Genomic DNA, 24800 nt, shown 5'->3' on the forward strand with positions numbered 1-24800 from the left:
ACTCAGGAGTGTATGAACAGTAGGGTGCACCTGACTCTTCAAGGATAAAATGATGCTTTCTCTTTTGCTCTCTGATACCACCAAGGGCTTAGCTGTCATTTATGAATGCAGCTACCTGTCAGGTTAACATCTTTAAAAAACAGTATCAGTAACATTTTACTGTTGTCCATAGCCAAACACATTCCACCAAGAAGAGCTAGGTTGTAACTGTCCTCATTCTCCCATTTGGTGGATTGCATTCCTAATACCCCACTTAATGGTAAATGTGGTCTAAGGGTAGCACAGATAATGCCTCAGGAGGTCATATGAGACAAGAAGGAAAGAATCACATTGCAAGTCACGCTCTAAGTTGAGCATTACAGGATCTGAATCCATATGCTACCTTGTCCTAAAAAACAATGTAGTTGTCTTTATGTTATCTACTTCATGATCAATCAGCAGGACATCTGTCCGGTAATATCATCCGAGAAGCAGAATTTGCTTTTCTTTTAGGTCTTTGGTTTTAAAGAAGCATTGGTTTCTATAAAGATGTGAATCTGTTTCCTCTTCCTACATGGCCCTCACCATCCCACAGGTTAAACAAAATGGTACCCACCTTCCCACTTATTTTCTCATGTTCTTTCAGAGAATCTCTGAGCATCTCAGATAACAGCCTAGAGAAGCCACTGGACAAACCAATAGGTTTTCATGAAATTTGTAATACAGTTCAAATCGATTGGGAACGTAGAGACTTCTTTAAGTCTTCTTATTATCCTCTAGTGTAGCTCTGTGAAAATGTCTTTGACCTTTATACAACTCAACATCATTGTGTTGACGAAAGGGAATGTGCCAAACAGGATGAAGAAGCCTCTCAAGTCAGCCTGCCTAGTACACAGCGGCAGATGAGGCACGGCTCCCGCCTCTTTCCCAGAATCTCATCCCTGGATAGACATGCTTCTTTGTTTTCTCTGAACGAGGTAACAGAAGCCACATTAAGCTTTGCATTTGCCAAAATTGATTGGAATTAATGGTATCTGCTAATGGTACCCAAATGTCCTAACATTCAGTGGATGATAAGCACTAGCGTTTTAGGGAGCCACCATTACACTGCCCATATTGCTATTATGTGTCTTGGATTCTTTCCTCCAACGGGGTCTGATGCTCCATGATGCTAACAAGGAATTAACTGGCAATATCGTCCTTCTCTAAGTCATTTGGACCAATCAGATGCCATGTAGTAAATGTCATAAAATACTGGTTTTATTGCTAGTGTAACTCGACTATACAAAATGTCTTAAATTCTCATTTTATGGCTAGTCTAAGTCTATGTGCTAGAAATTAGATTACTCTAACACACTACAAAAATAGTTTCATACACTGTCTTTAGAAGCTACTATAGTAAAAAGAAGAAAGAATCTTCTCTAAACATTTAAGCATCAGGATGGTATCCCTTGTCTGGCGGAAGGCACATGATGGCAGTCACAGGGTTAGTAAGTGGGAAAGCAGGGCCAATGGGCATGGAGAAAGCCCAGTGCTGGAAGAGATCAGCTGTGCCCAGCATTCACATTTTAGTTGCTGGATCTAAGGGAAGGGGTTTTGGGGCCGAAGGGGCAGGGAAGAGAGGAGTCTGGAGGAAAGACCAAGATAACTAGATGGTATGGGGACATTTGGGAGGCTCAGAGCAGTGCCTGTTCACTAACCACTACTGAAGGACTGCAATATTCTCACAGTTGGTTACGCTGCCGAAACAGCTAAGTACCAGCCCTGGTTGTCATGAAGCAACACTTACCATGCTAATTTAACCTAATGAGATGCTTGTCTCTAAACACTGCAATCACAAATAATAATGGAAACGTAACATAAGCATATACTTCCCTGTGACTATTTTATTTCACTAAGAATTTTAGGCATTTTTCAAGAAAATGTGCGATTAAACCTATTTTTTAAATGCATCACATGGTCATATACTTACAACGGCTGCAAAGATGTATTTCTGGTCTTTTTCTTGTAAAAAGAGCAGCACATCAGTTAGAAGTAGAGCTAGGATATCTTCAAAGAAAAAACATTACTAGTATTAATGAAGCAAACCACAGTTCAAATAAACTTAATAAAAATAAAAAGACTAACATTTAGTCTAAGTATTAAACTTTTATAAAAAAACACCTGTGTTATGATAGCCAAAGATATATGCTATTAACAATTTAATAGAAAGCTGTCTTTAAGTGTGCATGTTTGTGTGTAGCTGTAGGTATAGGTAAATCTCCAGCAAAGTTTAATGTAGTCACTTTCAAAACAGAAGAAAAATACCCATAAAAAAGGAAGTTTTAATAAAATGGAGCAAACTCTTACCTTTGGCAGGAAAAGTGCTGAATTAAAAATGTAAAAGGGCAGCTTCTACCTCAAATTATATATGCCTGCTATTTTGTTTCATCTAGATCTAAGCAAGATTTAGGATTCTGCACTTCCCTTACAAATTGTTCACAAGAAGTCATCTTCATTGCATCCACTGAATAGTCTAACACAAAGTTACCAAACTGATTCTACTAAACAGATAAAGAGCAAATGACTTCGAGCAATAGAATCTACAGGTTGTGGTTAATATTTTTTTCAATACAACATTGCTAGTTGTTGATCAACAAATCCCATTTCAGATATTAGTTGCAACCTCCATCAAAACTTGATCATCCTCCGATGGGTAATAATTTTTGACTAGCTAGAATTTAACAACCTCTTCTTCTCACTGCCTACCTATGGATGTTATTAAGACGAACTGTTAGAAACAGTGGTTCTTAGGCCTGGCTGCATAGTAGACTCACTTGGGGAGCCTTTAAACATCCCATGGGTTTTGGTTTCATCCTCACAGCGATAAAATCAGAATCTCTGGGAGGAGACATGAGCATTCGTAATGTTTTTAAGCTCCAGAGGTGATTCTAGTGTGTGGCCACGGTGAGAAAGCCTGGGTTAGGCAGTGTGACAGCTAATAATGAGTCCTTAAGAAATGGAATTATCCGCTTTAGACTCCTGAACAGAGTCAAGTTCGTGCCAGTTAGCAAACAGTAGCACTGAGGAAGAGCTTAAACCAGTGTCAGCAGGTGTGTGGATGTATTCTATTAGTCAGTAACAAAGATGACATTCAGAGTTCTTTTTATTTCTCCCCTCCATGGTCTGACAGCCCTAGGCTGTGTTGACACACAACAGCCCCTAGGTGTGTAGGTGTACTGCCTTGCTTTCAACACACCACAGTTACCAGAATAATTTTTCTGTGCCAACAATTAGCAGAACTCTCAGTTCCTTTGATTTCAGACATCACAAACTTGCAAATTCATAAAATACGTATAAAGGTTTTAGCTTGGGCAACAAACTCCCACCAAAGATTTGTATCATTGGCCAGATTTGCCTACTGAAATTCACAAATCAATCTTTCAACTGACCTGGGGTTTGTGCATGTGTACCTGCAATTCTGAACTGTTTTTCTTTTGAAAATCTGTCCTCTGTTAAATGAATAATGTATATGAAGGGAGAAATTGGTATGGTCGAGCCACAGTACCTTTGAAACGACCTGTAGCAGTTTTCCAGTAAACAAGGCCATCATATAACAGAGTCCTTTCTTCACTCATCAGTGCCTGCTTCCTAAATACATGTCCATTTTTGAGCTTCGTGTATGTTTTGTTTTCAATCTTATTTAGGATCTCAAGCCATTTTTGGTTTTTCTCATATTCATTGACTTTTAAATCCACTGTTGCGATCATGTCTTTAATTAAGCAAAGAGCTTTGCATAAGTCCTTATGTTCTTCGGTTCTTTCTGTGTGGGGAAAAAGAAACAAAAAAATATTATATAAATAAACCAGAGTACTAAGGAAGACAATTTTTTCTTTAGTTTAAAAATATAGTTAAATACATTATCTAAACAATAAAAACCCCATAAGAAAAATGTTGGATGAAACTTAAATCCCTAGCCTGGGCAACATGGCAAAACCCTGTCTCTACCAAAAAAGATACAAAAATTAGCCGGGCATGGTGGTGTGAGCCTTTTGTCCAGCTACTCAAGAGGCTGAGGTGGGAGGATAGTTTGAGCCTGGGAGGTAGAGGTTGCAGGGAGCCAAGATTGTACCACTGCATTCCAGCCTACGAGACAGAGCAAGACTCTGTCTCAAAAATAACAATAATAATAATAATAATTAAATCCTATAATATCACTCTGTACCTTCCCCCCACCAAAAAGATGTTAAAATATTTTATTATGAAAGGTTTGCATTATTAAATGTGCTTCAGCTGACAGTAAGATGTCTGAATTCTAGGGATGAGTCTGAGCTTCCCCCTAGGGCAGGAAATGTGTTATATAATAACTTAGGCCTTCCTTCTACCTTCTTAGACGTGGGTAATCAATAATCCTCATGCCAAGTTTCTTAAAACTTAAGCCAGCTGTGGGGCCAAGCCAGTAATACTCTCAGAGTCACACGGTGATATGAACAGCCTCAGAATCACTTATATTCCTTGATCCCTTCCTCCATAAAATAATATTCAAAATCATACTTTATAACTGCATTAGCATAAATCTGAATATATTACTACTATAATTAAACCATTTTCTTTGACCATTTTCTTTAAAATTAAATATTTTAATTTCTTTTACCATCAGAAGAAAAAATGAATTTTTTTCTTCTGATGGGTACCATGAAAATATTTTCTTTTACCAAGTGCTGTGCTAATAGATAAATCAGCCATGCTCATACCAAGAGCAAATAATTATTGATTTCAGTTGTTATTCTTTAAAATACTGGCTACCTGCTCTTGTCTCTAGATTATCTTATGAAAATACTCTGAAGGAGTCTCTGAAGCAGCCTCCTGAGACTCCATATAAAAGTATATTTGGTGATAAAGACCACCTAGTTGATGTTTATTGAGGCAACTGGAACTGAAATGTAATGTTTCATGTCATTTTGTAGTGGAGATAACTGAGGCTCAGTTAATAATTTGCCCAGTGAATGAGTGGCAGAGCTGAGTATATACAATGCAACGCGAGTGTACAATATTCCAAACCCAAGCCCTTTTTAACATAACACGCTACCACCCTAATAATAATCTTTACTCAAGATCAATATGTTAGCTTGAGGATTAGACCATTTTATTTACTCATTCATGGCACTGATGTTTTTATTTATTGATCATCTAGTCTGTACCAGCCATTGCACTAGACATTGAAGACCCAGCTGTAAACCAGACAGACACAGGTCTTGTAGATCCCACAAGGAGCTTACAGACCAGCCATGTGCATTCATAGCTTCTTAAAAGATGCCCATATGTTACTCCCTGGAACTTGATGAATTGACAGGGTCAAAAATAGATCCTTCTTATAATCCCTCTCAACTTAGTAACTGATTGCTTGGGAGAGTTGACATTTCATGATAGGATCAATAGCATGTTTCATCAGACTGTTGTGAAGGTAATAGGAAAATAAGGAAGAGGAGGTAGTAAGAAAGCCCAGTGGTGGGGAAAATAAAGAGGGGAAACGCAGGTTCAAAGTAAGAAGAAGCCAGCTTGGTTTGAGCTACCTGTAGAAATTCAGACTATTATCCATGCTGCAATATAAAAGATAATTTCTAAAAATGAATCCAAATTCTAAGGCTTTAACAGTTTCTCCATCATGAAACTCTTTATGAATCAGAGACCACAAACATTTATGCCTGTTTAGAACACCTCAGCTATGTTTAAAACTAGTAAGAGGGGCAAATGTTTATCCCACAAATCACAACTTACCCTTTGTGTACTGCAATATCCTTTCCACCAAGACAGGGTATTTTGTAATACGCTGAGTGACCAACAGAATGCATTCTGGAATTCCTCGGCGTCGAGCCAAAAGATTACTATTTCGGAGCTTAAAAAATATATACATTTTATATACACAAATTCTACCTGTCTTTACTTTTCAGGTGTGAATTTAACAATACAAAGAATCTGCAAGAGTACAATTTTATGCAGACTTAACATTCATTGTTAACAAAATGATGCATTATCACTAATTTAAATTGTATACTTTGTCATAAATTTTAATACCCCAACTCTCCAAGATTTTAAGAAGTTTCAAGTTACTCTGATGTATTTGTAGTAAATTCCAAAAGAAGTTCCAATACTTCTAAGTGTTTTGATTTATAAATAGCGAAATTTTTGAAAAATAATCAGAAATCAAAGTCAGACTTTGAACATCAGTTTGCAGTTTACCATTTGTTTTCCCAACAGGTCTTCCTTCACATTTGCTGTTATTCATTACAGCCCTTAGAGTTCCCTCGAATCAGGACAACTTTTTTTCTAAAAATATCAAAGTATTCCTCATAGCATTCAAGTCCTCAACACATATTTATGTGGGAAAAAAGGGAGAAAATCTGGTAGCATTCTTAACATGGCAGATAAAAATTTAGAATCCAGGAAACTTTATAAGACAAATTTCTTCAACAAATAAATCAGCAGAAGAAAAAAAGGGGGGGATAACATTCAAATTAAAAGAGATTTAAGAGATATAACCACCTCATACAATGTATGAACCTTGGTCAGATCCTGATTTAAGTAATCCAATTTTATGAGATAATCAGTGAAATTTTAAGATATCAAAAATTATGGTTAGTTTATTTGTATAATAATGTCATAATTTTTAAGTTTTTCATCTGGAGAAAAATATTACAGATGAAATTATATGATGTCATGAATCTACTTCAAGCTAATTCAGAAGTGGAGTAGATTCTGTGTTTATTTTCACTTTGATTTTTCTGATATATAACTTGTCAGGGCATAAAACAGCTTCCTAGTATGTTACAAATATTCTCAGATGGTTGGAAGACATGACCTCACAAATATACAAAAGGAAATGATTTGGGGGCAATATCATTTGAGTCTTCAGAAAAAGAGACTTTACATCTTTGCCACAAACCTTCCACCTCCCTTCTTCCCCTGAAAAGCATCATCTAGCTACGAAATTTGTTTAAATCATTAAGAAACAAGCATAAACTATTTCTCCATGCTGATTTATCACTTTGTAATAAACTTTTAAAATACTTGCCTTAATAAAATTCTGAAACTTTTTATTCTGCTGGAGTTCTTTAAAGAGGTTAACAGCTTCTTTATGATGGCTACAGAATTCTCCATATATTTTCTTCATTTTACTTGCATTTTCTTCTGAAAACTGGGAAGAATAGCATTTCAATAATGGTTTGTAAATTTAGTAAGTTCTAAACACACAAAAAATATGCAATTTTCATCTATTTCAAAAGAGTATTTGCAAATAAAAAAATAAACATCATAGAGTTTCTGAACACAATCACTTATCTCCTCAGACATTTTTAAAATTAAAATAAAAGAAAGTTGAGTGGTAAGGGTCAACATAATGTGATATTATATTGAACTAATATAATTATCAAATAGCCAAATAAAAAACATTTGATATATTTTATTCTCTTCTTAGTTTTTAATACAAATTTATCATTTCAATTTATAGTTTTAATACTTTTATAGATTGAAAGAAAAGTATATGGCAACATTTGGGGGCCTTCAGGAAGGTCTGACACCCTCCCCCCAAAAAAATCACTCATTTGGCATTTACATTGGCTAATGACCATGTCCACAGACTCAGTCCTTAGTAAGGAATTTTGCTTTTTTGTTCACACATTACAAGTAGATCAAGAGCAGGCTATCATCAGCCAAGATGAAAGAGACCAGTGAATAATAAGACTGCCTGTTTATTGGCTAATGAAGAGAAGTGGAGATGTGAGCTGGATGTTTCAATAAGCCTTACCTGTAGAAAAACACCTATAGAAAATCCACATAGGAATCAACTTAGAATCATAAAGTGGTGTGAAGAGAACTAGCTGAATGACTTGAAAGCCATTTTTTTGGACTGTGATGGCCTTACATGCACATGTACACACTGAAGAGCATTGTAATGGAAACCAGAACACATTCATCCTCTTAAAAGTACTTAAAATTTATATCACAACCTCTTATCTTTTCATCTTCGCTTATATGAATGTGTGGGGCCAATAAGCCTCAAATGATAATTCTTAAACTACTTACAATCATTCAAAAAATTACTTGAGTACAAATCTAACAAAACACATATATGACTCATATAGTAAAAACTATACAATGCCAGTGAAAGATGACAAAAACCTAAATAAATGAAGTGCTATACGATGTACATGGATTAGAAGACTCAAAATAGTAAAGATGTCAATTTTCTCCAAACTGATAGACAGTTTTAATACAATTCTTAACAAAATCCCAGTATGCTTTTTAAAACTATAAATAAGACTATTCTAGAATATATATGAAAAGGCAAAAGAACTAGAATAGCTAAAACAATTTTGGAAAAAATAATACAGTGGAAGGACTCAGTCTTCTAAGATTATATAGCTACAGTTATTAACACTATGGAAAGATAGACCCATAGATCAGTGAAACAAAATAGGAACCCGGATACCCACATGATTTTGACAAAAGTGGAAAAGCAATTAGACAGAGGAAGAACAGCCTTTTCAATGAATGGCCCTGGAGCAACTGGACATCCATAGACAAAAAGAAAAAAAAAAAAAAAAAAAAAAAAAAAAAAAAAACCCTCAACCTAACCTAAGTCTTATAACCTGCACCAAAAAAAACTCAAAATGCAACACACACTTACTTAAATGTAAAACATCAAACTGTAAAACTTTTTTTTTTTTTTTGAGACAGGGTGCCACTTCTGATGCCCAGGCTGGAGTGCAGTGGTAAGATCTTGGCACACTGCAATCTCAACCTCCCAGGCTCAAGAGATCTGCCTACCTCAGCCCACAAATAGCTGGGACTACAGGTGCATATTACCACGCTCAGCTAATTTTTATATTTTTTGTAGAGACGGGGATTCATCCTGTTGCCCAGGCTGGTCTCAAACTCTTAAGCTCAAGTGATCCATCCACCTCAGCCCCCCAAAGTGCCGGGCTTTACAGGCGTGCGCCAACATGCCCAGCCAAAACTGTAAATCCTTTTTTAAAATAGGAGAAAATGTTTGAGACCTAGGGCTAGACAAAGAATCCTTAAACTTGAAACAACAGCACAATTATTAAGAGGAAAAACTAATAAACTAGACTTCATCAAAATTAGCAAATGAGAAGACAAGTTACAGATTTGGAGAAAGTTTGTCAATCACATATCTGACAAGAACTAATGTCTAGAATATGTAAACAAACCTTAATATTCATCAATAAGAAAACAAACAATCCAATTAGAACATGAGCAAAAGACATAAACAGAAATTCCACTGAAAGGGATATACAGATGGCAAATAAGCACGTGAAAAGATATTTAATATCATTAGCCATGAGGGAAGTGCAACTTGAACCATAATGAGGTGACTTTATACCTCTAAAAATAGCCAAAATTAAAAACAGTGGCAATATCAGATGCTGGTGAGGATGTAGAGAAACTGGATTACTTGCACAGTGTTGATGAGAGTGTAAAATGGTACAACCACTCTGGAAAACAGTTAGCAGTTTCTTACAAAACTGAACATACAACTCCCATACAACCCAGAAATTGCATTCCTGGGCATTTATCCCAGAAAAAATGAAAGCTTAGGTTTGCACCAAAAATCTGCACATGAGTGTTCATAGCAGCTTTATTTATAACTAAATAAAAACTGGAAAGCTAAAAACTGGAAACAAGAAGATATCCTTCAATAAGTGAATGAGTAAACGGTGACACATCAATAGCATGGAATACTACTCAGCATAACTCCCCCATTTTCTGCATACAGACCAACAGCTGAATTCCATTGCTGTAAATGACAGGACGAAACAGCTTCAAAAAACAGTACCTTTGGAGAAGATGGCATTCTAGCATCTACCTAGGGAAAGCCATGCTAAAGCAACTGCAGATGGAGCTCCCTGCCTTTCCAAGTGTTGCAGACCACTGTAAAACATGACATTCAGGTGAATTCCTGATTTTTTTCCCCTAAGTGGCCCACTCATTCAATAAATATTTATAGTATCATGCACTGTTCCAGGTGCTGAAATATAGCAGTAATCAAATAGCCAAGAATCCCTGCCTTACTGAGACTTACGAGCTAATGATGGTCAATACATCCTCAGAATGTCACTATGAATGTTTCAAAATAACATTTTTTTACTCTTGTTGATGAAAGGGCAGATTTTGATTCAAATCCCACTTACATCCTAAAGGTCAAGGACTTTAAGCTTTTCTTACCTGTTGTACCAGAATATCTCCAATTCGGTCGATCACAAAATTCCTATCACTGCCGGCACAGGATTCCTGCCTTCGTTCCTTCATACTGTAGAAGAAAAGCCTGTGGATTTCAAGCAACTCATCTAAACAGGGGAAAATTTTATCCACGGTGCTGTGGTCCAGCTGAAGCTCCTCTTTCATGCCTTTCCTGAAGATCTCAGACATGATGAACAGGGTCTGGATGTGATGCATCTCTGTTTGCATTAGCTCTGAAATGTGTGAGCACACATAAGCCTTAAGCTTTAAAAAGCAAGTATCACTATTAAACTAAATTAGTAACTCAACACTATATGTTACACAAATAAAAAATAAATGTTTGAGAATATCAATAATATTCCAATATAAAAGTCAGCCTTAAACATTTCATTCACCCTAAAATATTAAACCATTTTCTTTTATCCAGATATTAAAGAGGATATATATGTCAGGTCCAATATACAAGAATCTAATGTATCTGAAACTCAATAATATAACTAGCTAGGATCTTTAGATACCTTCAGCTAGGAACTAGGTCTTATTCCAACCTGAATGCCCTTTAAAATACAACTTAGTTTGTTGGCTTCCTTTCTTCCTTTCTTTGTTTGTTTGGTTTTTGCACTGAGCAAGAGCACAATTAATTTGGTGAAATGAATGGAACTAAATAAAGGTCTTCAATGCAGAAAACCATAAGTCCTTTCTATTGCAGAATCTGTCTCCAAAATTCCACTTTCTCCAGGGGAAAGCAATGCATCACAACCAATCGAAGGACACCATCAAGAAAGTGGAAAGACAACCCACAGAATGGGAGAAAATATTTGTAAATAATTTATCTGATAAGGAACTTGTATCCAGAATATATATTTTTAAAAATCTTGTAACTCAACAATATAAATAAATAATCAATTCAAAAATAGTCAAAGGATTTGAACAGATGTTTCTCCAAAAGGATATACAAATGGCCAATAAGAACATGAAAAGATGCTTAACGCCATTAGCTATTGGGGACATGCAAATCAAAACCAAAATGAGACATCACTTCACACACATTAGGATAATTATAATAAAAAAGCAATAAACAACTGTTGGTGAGGAGGCAGAGAAACCGGAACCCTCATACATTGCTGGTGGGAATGCAAAATGGTATAGCTGCTTTGGAAAACAGTCTGGCAGTTTCTCAAGTGATTAAACATAAAGCCACGGTAAGACCCCAAAAGTGGAAAAACCCAAAATGTCCATCAACTGATGATTAGATAAACAAAATAGAATATTCGTCATCTATTAAAAGGAATGGTGTACCCGTACGTATTGCGACTAGGATGAACCTTAAAAACAGTATGCTAAGTGACAAAAGTCAGCCACAAAAGACTGCATATTGTACCATTCATGTAGAATGTCTAGAATAGGCAAATCCGTAGAGACAGAAAGTAGATTAGTGTTTGCCGGAGGCTGGCAGAAGGGGTAAATGGGGGGAGTGACTGGTAACATGTACAGGATTTTTGAAGTGATGAAGATGCTCTGAAATTGTGATGGCTACCCAACTTTGTGAATATACTAAAAACTACTAGATTGTGTACTTGTAAAGGAGTGAATTTTGAGCAGGTGAATTATACCTCAATTTTTAAAACGCATCAGGAGAGAAAATAACAACTCACAATTTACAGGTACACCAAAAGTACTAGTTGCACATTAATGAGTATTTCCAAACTTACTGCAAGTTTTGGGAAAGAACCTTAAATATCAGCCATGGAGAGACAGCAAGTCTAAACATAGCTTTAATATTTTATCAAAAATAAAAATTTCTTTAATTAGAAATTCACTAACTTTGAATTATTATTTCCTATCATGTTTTTAGTGCCTACTCTATGCTAAGCACTTACCTATATCATTTCATTTAATCTTTTAACCCATTAATACATTATGACCCAGAAAATAGGAATGATTTTCCTCATCTTGAAAAGAGAAACAGTGAGGAAGAGAGGGTAAAGAATTCGCCCAGGAACACAAGCCTTTCTGACACAAAAGGCCATGTAATAATTCATTCCAATGGGTTAGATTATTTTTAATAATATGAAATTGAGAGGTAAATGAAGAAAATTGACAGAATATAAATTGCCTAAGAAATACTAAAAGGGACAGCATCTTCCTTTCCAAAGTAACTCACACCTACACAGCTCTTGACAGATTTCTAAGCACACTCGTACACCATCTCACCTCATGTCCGTAACCACCACCTGAGGCAGGTGACAAGGTATCCTAACTGCCTATGGACTTTGGGGCCCATATTTGCATACACAGGATTAGTGAAAAGACCCAGTGTTATCTTTAAAGTAGGGCATCTTCTTGGAACCACATTTTGGCATCTACTTTGTACTTGAAATTTTTCAAAGTTTCATTTTTTTCCTAATCTACAATTTAACTTTCCCCAATCCAGAATGCCTTCATCCCAAATAGCATGACAAAATACAGTCTCACCACAGCTGAATTCTGTACTCAGGATGGCAGCACACAGTCAAACCCTGCCCTAACCCAGGTGCAGCTACTCGGACTGCCCCTGGTCTCTGTGAATGGCTGGTGTATGCAGCCAAACTGGAAAGCCATATGCAATAGCCCTACATTAAAATATGTGAAGGTGTACTGCAGTTCTTATATAGAAGAGGTAAGAGTATAGGCCAAACCGAAGTAAACTTGAAAGGAATATGGGAAATAACATTTGCTCTGTGCCAAATACATATTATACCTCATTGCAATCTCAAAACGGTATTTAAAACCTGAGTATTATTAGGTTATTGCAAACTGATTGCGGTTTTTGCTATTAATATTATCCTCTTTTTACAGATGGAGAAACTAAGGTCGAGGTGATTTAAATAATTTGTCTGTGATCAGGTAAACAGCAAATGATAGAACTGGGATTTTACCCAACCCTGTACAGTTGCAAATTCCATGTTCTGTTCTCTGCACCATACTGCTTCAACCCAAAAAGCATATTTGAAATGCTTACCAAAAATGACATCCTGTCTTTTGATGACATCCTTCTCCTGCCTATTACAAAATGAGGGATCCACCACAAGACTCCAAGATTCTGCTTCAAACTCCTGGGCATCACTGCTGAGGTCACTCCACAGAGAATAATCCACAACATCTAACGTGTGTTTAGAAAAGAAAAGCCAGAAGTATAATAACGCAGCACAAATACACCTTCGTAAGTCTACGGATTCCTCACCCTAAATAAATCTGCTATGAACATGGAAACTATTAAACCAAAATATATTAACATGGAGTGAAACACTTTTTTTTTTTTTTTTTTTTTTTTGAGGCAGAGTCTCTCTCTGTCGCGCAGGCTGGAGTGCAATGGTGCGATAGCTCACTGCAACCTCCGCCTCCCAGGTTCAAGCAATTCGCCTGCCTCAGCCTCCTGAGTAGCAAGGATTACAGGCATGTGCCACCACACCTGGCTTAGTTTTTATATTTTTGGTAGAGATGGGCTTTCACCATGTTGGCCAGGATGGTCTTGAACTCCTGACCTCAAGTGATCCGCCCGCCTCAGCCTCCCAAAGTGCTAGGATTACAGGCCTGAGCCACTGTGCCCAGCCAGAGTAAAAACTTCTTAAAACTGGACTGATGAAATGGTCCAAATTAAGACAGCTTTCATGAACGCAAAGAAAAATCAGATATTTAAAAAGAGTGATTGTTTATATGAAGGAAAAAAGACATTTGAAGATTATTTTGCTTGTTTTGGCCTGCTCTATTTTAGTTTTATTTTTGGTAACCTACAGAGTCCATAATGTGTGTACACAATCTTGAACACATGAACTTCTTCTGCTCTGGGTTATTTTGCACCGTTTACTAAAATCTGAATTGTGTACTCATCCATTTGGTTTGCTCTTGACTTGCTAAGACACAAAGCAGTAAGTACTTGAGTCACAAATGAGTGCAGATTTTTCTGATAAAATTACAAACAAACCACACATACATACATGCAACCCTCCCCCACCACTCCCCCCATACACACTCCTCAGGAAAACTAAACCCTATTTACCCAACGGCACTCATTAGAGAAGTTCCAGCTCAGAGCAGTACAAATGAGATGACAATGAATTTAAAGACTTAAGATTAAAATAAAACAGATTCCTGGGGTAGAGTCCACTCCTCTCTCTTGTCACTACTCTCTTTCCATTTGTTTTTCCTTCTTACTGGTGCAGCTTGGATACAAAAAGCAATTTCCTAGATTAAGTACTGCCCTATAAAATACGCTTTAAAAAAATGCTTTAATGGCTGGGCACAGTGGCTCATGCCTGTAATCCTAGCACTTTGAGAGGCCGAGGCAGTTGGATCACCTGAGGTCAGGAGTTCAAGACCAGCCTGGCCAATGTGGTGAAACCCCATCTCTACAAACAATACAAAAATTAGCTGGGGGGGAGGGGGGATGTGCACCTGTAGTCCCAGCTGCTCGGGAGGCTATGGCAGGAGAATCGCTTGAACCTGGGAGCTGGAGGTTGCAGTGAGCCGAGATCATACCACTGCACTCCAGCATGGGCAAGAGTGAGACTCCATCTCAAAACAAAATGTTTTTATTCCCCTAGGAGGCAACAGATGGGGTAAGTATCTCAGAGATCCAAAGAAGACCAGTCTCAACTAATTAAAGTATGTTTTGATATAGGATCCTATTCCAATTCATCAATGGCTAGAAAACATTTTTGATAATAAGCACATAATATATTTCATTCTCCTCATTATGCTTGTGACATTCTTTTAGTAATATGTCTATTTAAAATTTACATCATATTTCCTTGGTCACTATCTGGTTGTCTCCTCTGGGGCTAAATTTTCATTCTTTTAAAAAGTAGAACCTGTACCAAAGAGATACCCTGAAACAAACTTCATTGAAAAAGAAAAAAAAAAAAATGCTTCAACCTTATTTCCTTCAGAAAATATCCTTTTGGCAAATGCTAACAAAAACACAAATAAATGGAAGTGTGTCTTCTCCTCACCTTCCATTATGAAAGACTCTGTAGAGGGAGAAGAGCCCATGGACTGTAGCAGCTCATCAGAATGAGACCTGCTTCTGCAGCTGTTACTGTCACTCTCAGACTCCAAGGATGTGGCTGACCTCCTGAAGTTAGGAGAGAGGGAGGGGAGCAAAGTTAGCCCCAGCAGCCTCTCTGAGCCATTAACACGTAAAAACACACTCAGCCTTACCTTTCCAAGGTAGTGCCTGGAACAATTCTGGACAATGGATGAGCGTGTCCCGCAGTCTCCCTCTTTCCAGTCGGCAATCCAACAGGCATGGAGGAAGAAGGGTGCAAGGAGAGACCAGGCTGTGGGATGTCTCTAAATGAAGAATCTGGAAATCGGAACAGATGCTTCATGTGGTTTCCAGGTCAGTAATTACAAGTAAAAGTAGTCACTTAAAAGCCAGAAAGCTAAACCCTGCAATGACCACTTGTAATCTGTCGCATGCTCTGCCTTAAAACCAGTCTCCCTGCTACATCCTGACCCTTGCTCCTAGTGTCCCTTTCATTTGACACCCTCCTGACACCCATGCAGCAGGCCTACTTCCGCATCTCCACTTGGAGACTGTGGGTGTTTTGGATTGCACAAACAAACAAGACAATGGAATGGAGAAATACTGCGCCAGCTTTCCCATAAATCACTGCTTGTACTCCTTGGAGCCAGCTTTAAATAGTTGCAAGGTGTTATTAGTACTGTTACTGAATGCATATTGTGTGTATAAACAAGCATCCACACACGGAGAACACATCAATGGAATGGAATGATGCTGGAGAGCCTATTCTTCACGGTATAAGGATCTCAGGCAAATGAAACCTGCAAGCCAAGCTGGGCTATTCTCTCTCACACATGGAAAACTAAATAGGGCTTCTGTATTTTTCTGGTCAGTTCTAAAATATCCTGGGCAGAGTTGCATTTACATTTGATGTGTACTATAAATGACTCAGAAGACATTTCAGTCCCATATTACAGCTGTGTAGCATATACATTCTCAAGCAAAAGGGGAAAAATACTAACATAGATCCCAGACATTACAAACCATTTTACACATGCATAAGTTAGTTTTATTCTTACAACTCCCATGTGACGAGGAGTAATACATGGTATTTCATCAATTCTAATATACTATTTTCACATTTAACCCTATGAAAATGAGAAGCCCCTTATAACTAACATCATCAAAGAGACTTTTGGGGTCAAGGCAAAAGAGTGATGTGACAGCTGTTACTACCTACACCAACTTAACCTAATATAACGTTACACCCAATAGCATGTTACCACAAATTTGCATGCCTAATTGTCCCCTGATTAAAGTGGTTTTAAAATATCAGTCACACTTTGTTACATGGAAATGAAAAGTTACTATGCACTTAAAATTCCTGCCACATGTCAAGCAATACAACTTTACGCAGAAGACATCACAAAATCTCTCACAATAAAGCAAGAGATTTTCCAGTTTAGGAGACATTGGTGTGATTGGTTCTTGTATGCAATGTAAAGAACTGTCAAAGGGCACCAATTATTTTCAAGAGAAACTGCTTAAATTTCAGCAATATACACTTCAGGAAAAATACAGCCACCGAATTTTAAAATATGCAAACAAAACTCCAGCATGCCTTGAAATTTCACGGTCATTCTAAAGGTGCTAATGAGATCATAGCCTCAAGCACAGCTAATGAAACACCAGGTAACTATAATAATGAACAATAGAAACTGATAAGAATCTATAGACTCCAAATTTGAAGATTTTTTCCATCAAACATTGCAATTCTTAAGAAGAATGTGGTGTGTATTTGTATAGACAAATATATTACTGCAATATTACTATACTATGCTACTGCTAGGAAAACAAAGTAATGTACATTTCATGTAGTATTTCTCTTTTCCTCGAAGGATTATTAATACATCAGCAGAGCATATTCCACTAGACAGCATCTTAGAATTGAAGCAACATGGTAATACCTTCTCCTTATAGCCTTCCCTAATATAAAAGATCATATGTACATACAACACAAAAGTTCTTAGGCTGGGCTAGAAGTTGATAGCCTTCTTGACCACTTTATAAAACTAAAAATTATGCCAAGCATATGTTATGAAAGAAGAAATAACTGGATAAATGAGAAAACAAAAGGAGATATTTTTTTAATGGAAAAATGTGTAGTATGTATTAAATTTTTTAAAGTTCTTGTCGTTTTCCACATTTTAAAGTTCTTGTCGTTTTCCATACTTACTTCCAAGGATGGTCTGTGGTTTGTTCTTGTTATGTTTCTCTTGGAATTTCTGGTAAAGAATATTAGAAACACATAAAGTAAGATCAAAGTATCACTGGACTGCAAGAATATCCACATAGTTACACAGAACAGGATTCTTATCTACATCATTTTTGTTATTTTATTTCTAAGAGGAATTCAAAGCGAAATACATTAAATGCAATGAAGAGTAAAATGTGATAAAACGCGCAAGTTGTAATGAAGGGGGCCCCATGAACACGTGCCTTGCCTCCTGAACACTCCTGGCTTCATTAAAAGCCTCGGGGAACCAGAAGTCTCCAGCTCACGTGTCCAGACCCAGGTTGAAAGTTCCTATCAATGCTGCCTTTCTCCTTCTTGTTTCTTTGTACCTTCTGCTATCCTTCCTAACTATAGGAGACAACCACCTGGAGCATTGAAATGTCACCTTCAAAACAGCCCTCAACTCTGTAATCTGACACAATATGTGTTCCTATCGACACAGAGGTTTGCAACTGCAAGTTTCCCCCTGAAGGATCATCATGCTCACTCACGTGCATCTGTGACATGACTACTGAGTGGGAAAGAAAGGAACAGAATCACAGACACCTTCACCTACTCAAGCCCATTCCCAGCTACAAAGGACATTCTTCTAGTCCAGTGGTTCTCAAACTGAGGTCTCAGAACCAGCAGCAGCATCATTACCTGCAAACTTGTTAGAAATGCACATTCTCAGGCCCCACCTCAGATCTATGGAATCAGAAATTCTGGAAGTGGGGCCCAGAAATCTGTGTTGTCACAGGTCTTCCAGTGATTGTGAGGCTTTCAGACATTTGTGACTTCCTACTCTGCTCTTCATTTGCATGTACCCAGGGCTTGCACTGGTAAACCAAGCAGGTCTCTACAGAAAGCCTAACCTAGCCACAGCATATAACACAAATATCTGGACTTGAGCTTTCCTTCCATTTCTAACAGTGTACAGTTAAGCAAATAACTATACACTTTGAGCACATGTTATATTATTGCTATCATGATCGTTTTAGAAATAAATCTATAGACGGCAATAAAAGAGTAAAAGCTCAAATAGACACTATGAAGCAACCATGCTAGATACAATACTCACAGATTACTGAGCAATTACCTTGGTGCATGGAGGCGCAGCATCTTTACAACCCTTGTGCACATTTGCATTACAGTCTGAAATAAAGGGAAAAGATACAAAAGCATCCATCTTACTTAATTAGTCTGAAATTAATAAGACTGCATCATGCTTTTACTGGTCATTATAAAAATAACACATAAACATTACAGATATCTGGAAAACTGAAGAAGGAAAGACAAATATTTAAATCACAGGTATCCTCACACCTCAAGCACAAGCAGACTGCTATTATTTTAATCTCTTTGGCGATATTTCTCCCCATATGCACAGGATCTTATCAATTACTAAATCTGGAGTTAGGAATGACATATACTTCTGCGAAGCTTCTGTGTCTCCCTGAGAACTCACTTCCTATTACATGTTTTACATTGCATGGGATTTCTGACACCTGGCTGGTAGTAACTCCCCACTCCCACATTGGGTAAAATGCCTATCACAACCAGAAGAAAGAAACTCTTAATGCTGGAAAAAAAAAGTATTGTGAGGTTTTGGCAAGAATTCCTACTAACTAGAAGTTTTAAGTAGTCTAATTAAATGAGAAATGTTAGCCCTGTGCCCATTGTTTTATATCATAAAAGATCCCATGTTTTATATCATAAAACAATGGACACATGTCATAAAACAATGTCATCTCACTGGAAGAATGTAAGGGAATGTAAGAATGTAAGGGAATACTTTCCCTGCCCCTTTCTGCCCACGAACACAGACACTGAGGCTGTCCTCATGGAAAGCTCCACTGTATGGGCACTGATTGCTGCCAGGGTGCTGTCTTTGGGTACTTTCCCCTCCCACCTCCACATCACCACCCCCCACATACTGTAGCATAGACGGAGGAGCCTGGGTGCACTGGAAATGTATGCAGAAGGAATCCTTCTGTGGGAGTGGAAGATCCCATGTTGGTCCATCAAAGCCACACTGCATAAGTGCCACTGACCCACTGAGAAGTGGGCAGGAAGCTGAGCCCTACAACTGTCCTCAGGCTGCCGGTCTGAAGAGGCGTTTCAGTCAACACGCCAGTGGCCAGCAAGCAGGGCCCAAGGCTAATCTATGCATTGGCCCGGCTGATAAGTATCAGATTCAGACAGCCCTCTCCTCATGGCAGAGTGAGTAAATAATAGAGAAAATGTAGACGCCGTAAGATACCACAGAACAAAGTTACACCAACAACTCACCAGAAGAAGCAGCCACTGAATACTAGATCCAGAAATAGGAAAGAAACTTTAGATACCTGAAAAATTGTTCTTGATAAGAGGCAGAAGACGGGGGCCTCAGTAAAATAGAATGAAAGGGCATGAAGGGAGAACAGGATGTGAGACTTGGCCTGCAGGAGGAGAGGAAAACAGAGCTTCATGAGACAGGCAAGGACTGCAAGGAAGGGAAAGAGACAAGAGCGCAATCTGAACTGAATTGAGAAGAATCTGTGTGGTGCAGACATCAAAACCATGCTATGAAATTACACTGGAAAGCCTCCCTCCAGAATGTGGAGAAGAGGAAGGGTATAATTATCAAATAGACGTCATACAAACAACATAGACAGCAGAGTTCACACTTATCCAAGGAAGAGATCAGAAAAATTAGATCAGAAGCAGTGACAAAACCACCATAGACAAGAATTCTATAAAGCTGAAAAAGCACCCGAAACGACACATCAAAAGTTCTCACTGTTTCCTAAGAAAAATAATTAAATGACACCTATACTATAGACACATCTTGACAATATCCATATGATTAAAAAATGAAAAGTCCTCAAGCATAAGGCAGAAAATGAGGGTTATCAACAAAGGAACAGGGTCAGGTTGGCCCTAGACTTTTCCACTATGATAATAAATGCCCAAATCTATTGCAGCAATGTTGGCAAAGCAACGAAGGGAAAATACTTTGGTCTAAGAATTTATTTAACTAGGTAAGTTGTTTTTCTTGTGTGGAAAAAAAAAAAGAAAAAAGAAGATATGTCCCTTGGTACACAAAGTTTCAGATCGACAGATCACTCCTATTTTAGCCTCTTGAGGACAGAATCAAAATTAGGAGTTCAAGAAGGATTCACTGTAGTTTTTCTGTTTTTTAAAGAAAAAAAGTGAGCAGTAAAACAAGTTAAACTAAAAATCCCATCTAAAAAGTTGTAGGTAGAGACAGTTGAATAAAAATCTCAACTTTTTTTGAAACAGAAAATTATACTTGAAAGATTAAACATAATAATCTTATAAAGAGAATACTTTAATAATTAATTCAGTGTATTAACAGAGGCTGGGTGGGGGAGAATAAACATAAGGGAAATAAAAAAGTATTAAATTAGTAGCCTTCCACAGCCTTAAAGCTACCATTAGTTGATATTAAAAGAGCATATCTTGCCAAATCCCTGGAGAAGACAAAAGCAAACACCACATGGTCTAAATAGCTAAACTAGACATCAAGGAAAACAGCAAAGACCTATAAAAGATATGTTGGTAGCAGTAAAATTAAATGTAAAATTTTAAAAACCCTGTTATAAAACAAGGTCCTTCAGCTACATTGTAGATTATGCCTAGCTAAATTAAAGACATGCACCTCAAATCGAAAACACTGAAATAGTTGAGAGAAATACAAACAAATGGAAAGCAGGAGGAATATTAAGTTCAGACAAAGTAAAATTAAATGCAAAAGGCATCTAATGACATTAAAAGGATAACTTTATGTTAAGGTTAAATCTACAATGAAGGTATGATATATAAATTTCTGTGTAACAGATAATGTAACATCAAAATAATAGCCAAGAAACTTATTTATAAGCAAGGGGAATTTTATAGAAATAGAATTGTGTGGAAAATTAGCAACTCAGGCTTTAACAGAGGAAAATTACACAAGAATTTTGAATACTTATGCAATACTATGTGTTGTTTTATATCATATCTTGCTTTAAGATTAGGAATATTAACCCTCACAATTAAAAACAAAAATGCACCCATGGAAAAAGATTATTTAACCAAAACAGCAGAGGCTGTACGTGTCATATTTGTAGTGCTCAATGGAAAAACCTTAATGTGAATAAGCAAAGTTTAAACCACCCTCTCCCCCGCCAAAAAGAAATGCTGTAAATTTTGAAATTACTTCTAAAAAAATTGTGGGTAAAAGAGGAAATCAAATATACACTTTGACCTACTCATCTGATTCTATAATTTAATCTTAGGCAATTGCCAAAGATGTGGACAATCATATGTGTGAAAGAATGCTCATTGCCAAATTATTTATGTTGTTTAAAAAATTAGGAAAAAATTAAATGTTCAAAAACAAATAATTAAAAACATTTGATGTCAGCATCAAATGAAACAGCATTAAAAGCTCACATATAGCCGGGCATTGTGGCATGTGCCTGTAGTCCCAGCTACTCAGGAGGCAGAGGCAGGAGAATCGCTTGAGCCCGGGAGGCAGTGGTTGCAGTAAGCCGAGATTGCACCACTGGACTCCAGCCTGGGCAACAGAGCAAGGCTCTCATAATTTTTTATGGTTATAAGGAACTCCCTTAAAATATTAATAGTCTTTAAGTGGTAATATTATAAATAAAAAGTTTCTGCTTAAACCTTGTAACCTCTATGAATACTATTCCTTTATTAAGAAATGACTGTTTTTAAAGCTAAATGTATCCTAGGTACTTAATTTCCATCACATTCACTCAACTCAATGAACTACAAAAGTTTCCCTTTCAGTGAGCCCTGGCTCCCTAGGCTTTACTGGTCGCCAGCTCTGCATGAGTGATTCGGGACCAGCTTTGTGAGAGCTGCTGTAGGGGCTACACGGGAGTCACCATGTGATTAGGGCCCTAAAATAACTTTGTTTCTTTTAATAGTTAAAACCCAAGGAGACTGTACATAATCCAATTTTAAATGGATATGAAAGTGACAGGCAGGAGTTTGGGCCACAGTGGTCAGGGAAGACCTCCAATGAGGAGGTAAAATACCAGGATCTATGCAGAGGAGTGGGAGAAACTGAGAGGAAGGAGATGATCACAGGCAAAACGGCAACGGCAGGAAATCACCTGCAGTGGGAGGAAAGGGCAACGGAACTGGCAGGGCCTGACTGTAAACTGAGGCTGAAGGGGGCCTAGGGGTCTAATGAGCAGGTCACAGACGAGGGAACCAAATGCCCATGGGAAGAGCTCGGACTTAGCCCAGTAGACAACAGAGGTCCTTAAGTTTATGTGGGCTGATGAAAGTGGTATTTTATAAAGATTACTGTGGGAAAAGTACGGATCATAAATTGTAGATGAACTTATCTGGAAAGGAAGAAACTAGCACAGCTCCCTCCCAGCATTCTAGAAGACGGTGATGAGAATCTCCCAGAGTGGCAACAGTGAGAAGGGAAAGAAAAGAGTGACTGCGCGACATTGACAGGAGGGACAAGAGGGCAGTGGAATCAAAGCAGCCAGGGTTGAAGCTTGTGATGCCAGGAGCACGAGCCCAAGGATGGCCTGTTGGGCGTGGACTTTGAGGTCGGTTTTAGACACGGTGGGTTTCGGAGACGATGAAATCTCTGAGTGATGATTCCCACACATGGTCTTTCTACGAGCTCCTGTGCCTGCCACAGTCTTAGTTTATACCTGTAGTTTTTACCATAATTCTCAAAAGGGGCCATAAATTACACAGGTACTCAGCCTCTGGGCAACTGAACATGGAAATACAAAGTGAGGAAAGAAGATATTAATATAGGAGTAATAGGTCTAAATATGATATTTTAGAATATAAGATTGGATGACTATACTTAGGAACAATCAAGGAAAAATGAACAAGTGCCCAAGAACTAAGTTCTGAGCGTACCCAGTATTAGGGAAAAGGAGACAACCCAGGTGGTAAAAGAGAAGAGTAGTGTGCCACGGAAAAGAAGAAACATCCCTGAAAGGAGAGATGTCACCCTGGAAACAAGAGACCAGTGAGTCTGAACAATGAGGAAAGACTCAGACTTGACTAGAGAGTGACTCTCACTTTCCATCAAAAGCAGAACTTCTGCTAAGCAATATGCACAGAGGTCAAAATGCAGATGGTTAATGAAGAAATGGCAGGGACAGGCTTAAAAGCAGTGGGTGGAGATTATCCAACTTGAGGAGTCTGTCTTTAAACAGGGAAGGGAAAGGTCTTGGGTATGGCCAGGGATGCATCGAAGGGCTCAAGTCCACAAGTCCACCCACAAGGGTGGAACAACAACCTAAGAAACACATGCTCATCACACGAATGAACCGACCGCTGAAGTGTGGGCAGCCCAGAAACAACCCATAAATGCTACTTGGAGCAAATCTCTAAAAATGTAGGAAATTAAACCACATCTGAGCAGCCTGATGCTACTTCAGATCCAGGAAAAGAAAGAAATCAAGTGTTCAAGGAAAGCAAAATTCAAACATGCAATAAAGACAGCATAATCAAAGACAGGGTCAACTGTGAGAAGAAAATTCGATCTGCCTCTAATGCCATATGCGGATTGTATTTTCATCAGATGTCCAGCTGTAGATAAATTTTTAGTTCAATCATTTTCAACAAATTTAATGAGGAACTTCAGATGTAAACTTCCCCTGCTCCTCTCTTCCCTTTGTGCTCCCATCCCACCTCCCAAATATTCCCACAATTCTGGCAATCAACAAATACCCTGAAATCTATTCCGCCTGCCTGCACCTCACTACTTTTTCTCTGAATTATTCTTTCATTCATCAGTTATTTACTAAGCCCCTAGTATGTTCTAGCCACTCTGCATATAGCAGAGAACAAATTCAACAGACAAAAATCTAGCCCCCATATGCAAACTGTATAATAAGTTAGATAGTGGTAAATATTCTAATGGGGAAAAGTGCCAGGAGGAGGCAAGGATGAGCCAGGTACTGGGTGATCAGGAAAGGCTGCCTGAGAAGCTGTCGTCTGAGTGATCCACGTGGGTATCTGAGGAAAGAGGGTTGCAGTCAGAAGGAACAGCCAGAGAAGGCCCTAAGGCAGGAGCATGACTGCCATGTATGAAAAACAGCAAAGATGCCAGTGTGACTGGAGCAGAGGGAGTAAGGGAGGGAGAGGATAGATCGCATGGGAACTTGTTGTCATTGCAAGGACTTAAGGACTTCAGTCTATACTTGGGGTATAGGAAGCCATTGGGAGATTTTTTGAATGCAGTGATATATGCCTTAGCAAGCTCACTCTGGCTAATGCTTTGAGAACAGACTTTAGGGGTAAAAG

At 38.0% G+C, this 24800-nt stretch overlaps 1 protein-coding gene across 5 annotated transcripts in view; it reads right to left on the reverse strand.

The window, feature by feature from the left end:
- Positions 1–24800, reverse strand: part of ARHGEF28 (Rho guanine nucleotide exchange factor 28) — a 313178-nt gene that overhangs the window by 53689 nt on the left and 234689 nt on the right. For all 5 annotated transcript variants that reach the window (XM_050793496.1, XM_050793501.1, XM_050793498.1 and 2 more), the window contains 10 exons: positions 18598–18653; positions 17460–17508; positions 15418–15562; positions 15210–15331; positions 13220–13360; positions 10204–10451; positions 7031–7153; positions 5737–5854; positions 3527–3781; positions 1952–2028 (listed from right to left, as the gene is read on the reverse strand). In XM_050793496.1, the coding sequence (XP_050649453.1) occupies positions 1952–2028; positions 3527–3781; positions 5737–5854; positions 7031–7153; positions 10204–10451; positions 13220–13360; positions 15210–15331; positions 15418–15562; positions 17460–17508; positions 18598–18653 (1334 nt within the window). The remainder of the gene's footprint in view (positions 1–1951; positions 2029–3526; positions 3782–5736; positions 5855–7030; positions 7154–10203; positions 10452–13219; positions 13361–15209; positions 15332–15417; positions 15563–17459; positions 17509–18597; positions 18654–24800) is intronic.

The sequence above is a fragment of the Macaca thibetana genome, chromosome 6 (assembly GCF_024542745.1).
Source record: "Macaca thibetana thibetana isolate TM-01 chromosome 6, ASM2454274v1, whole genome shotgun sequence".
Taxonomy (NCBI): Eukaryota; Metazoa; Chordata; class Mammalia; order Primates; family Cercopithecidae; genus Macaca; species Macaca thibetana.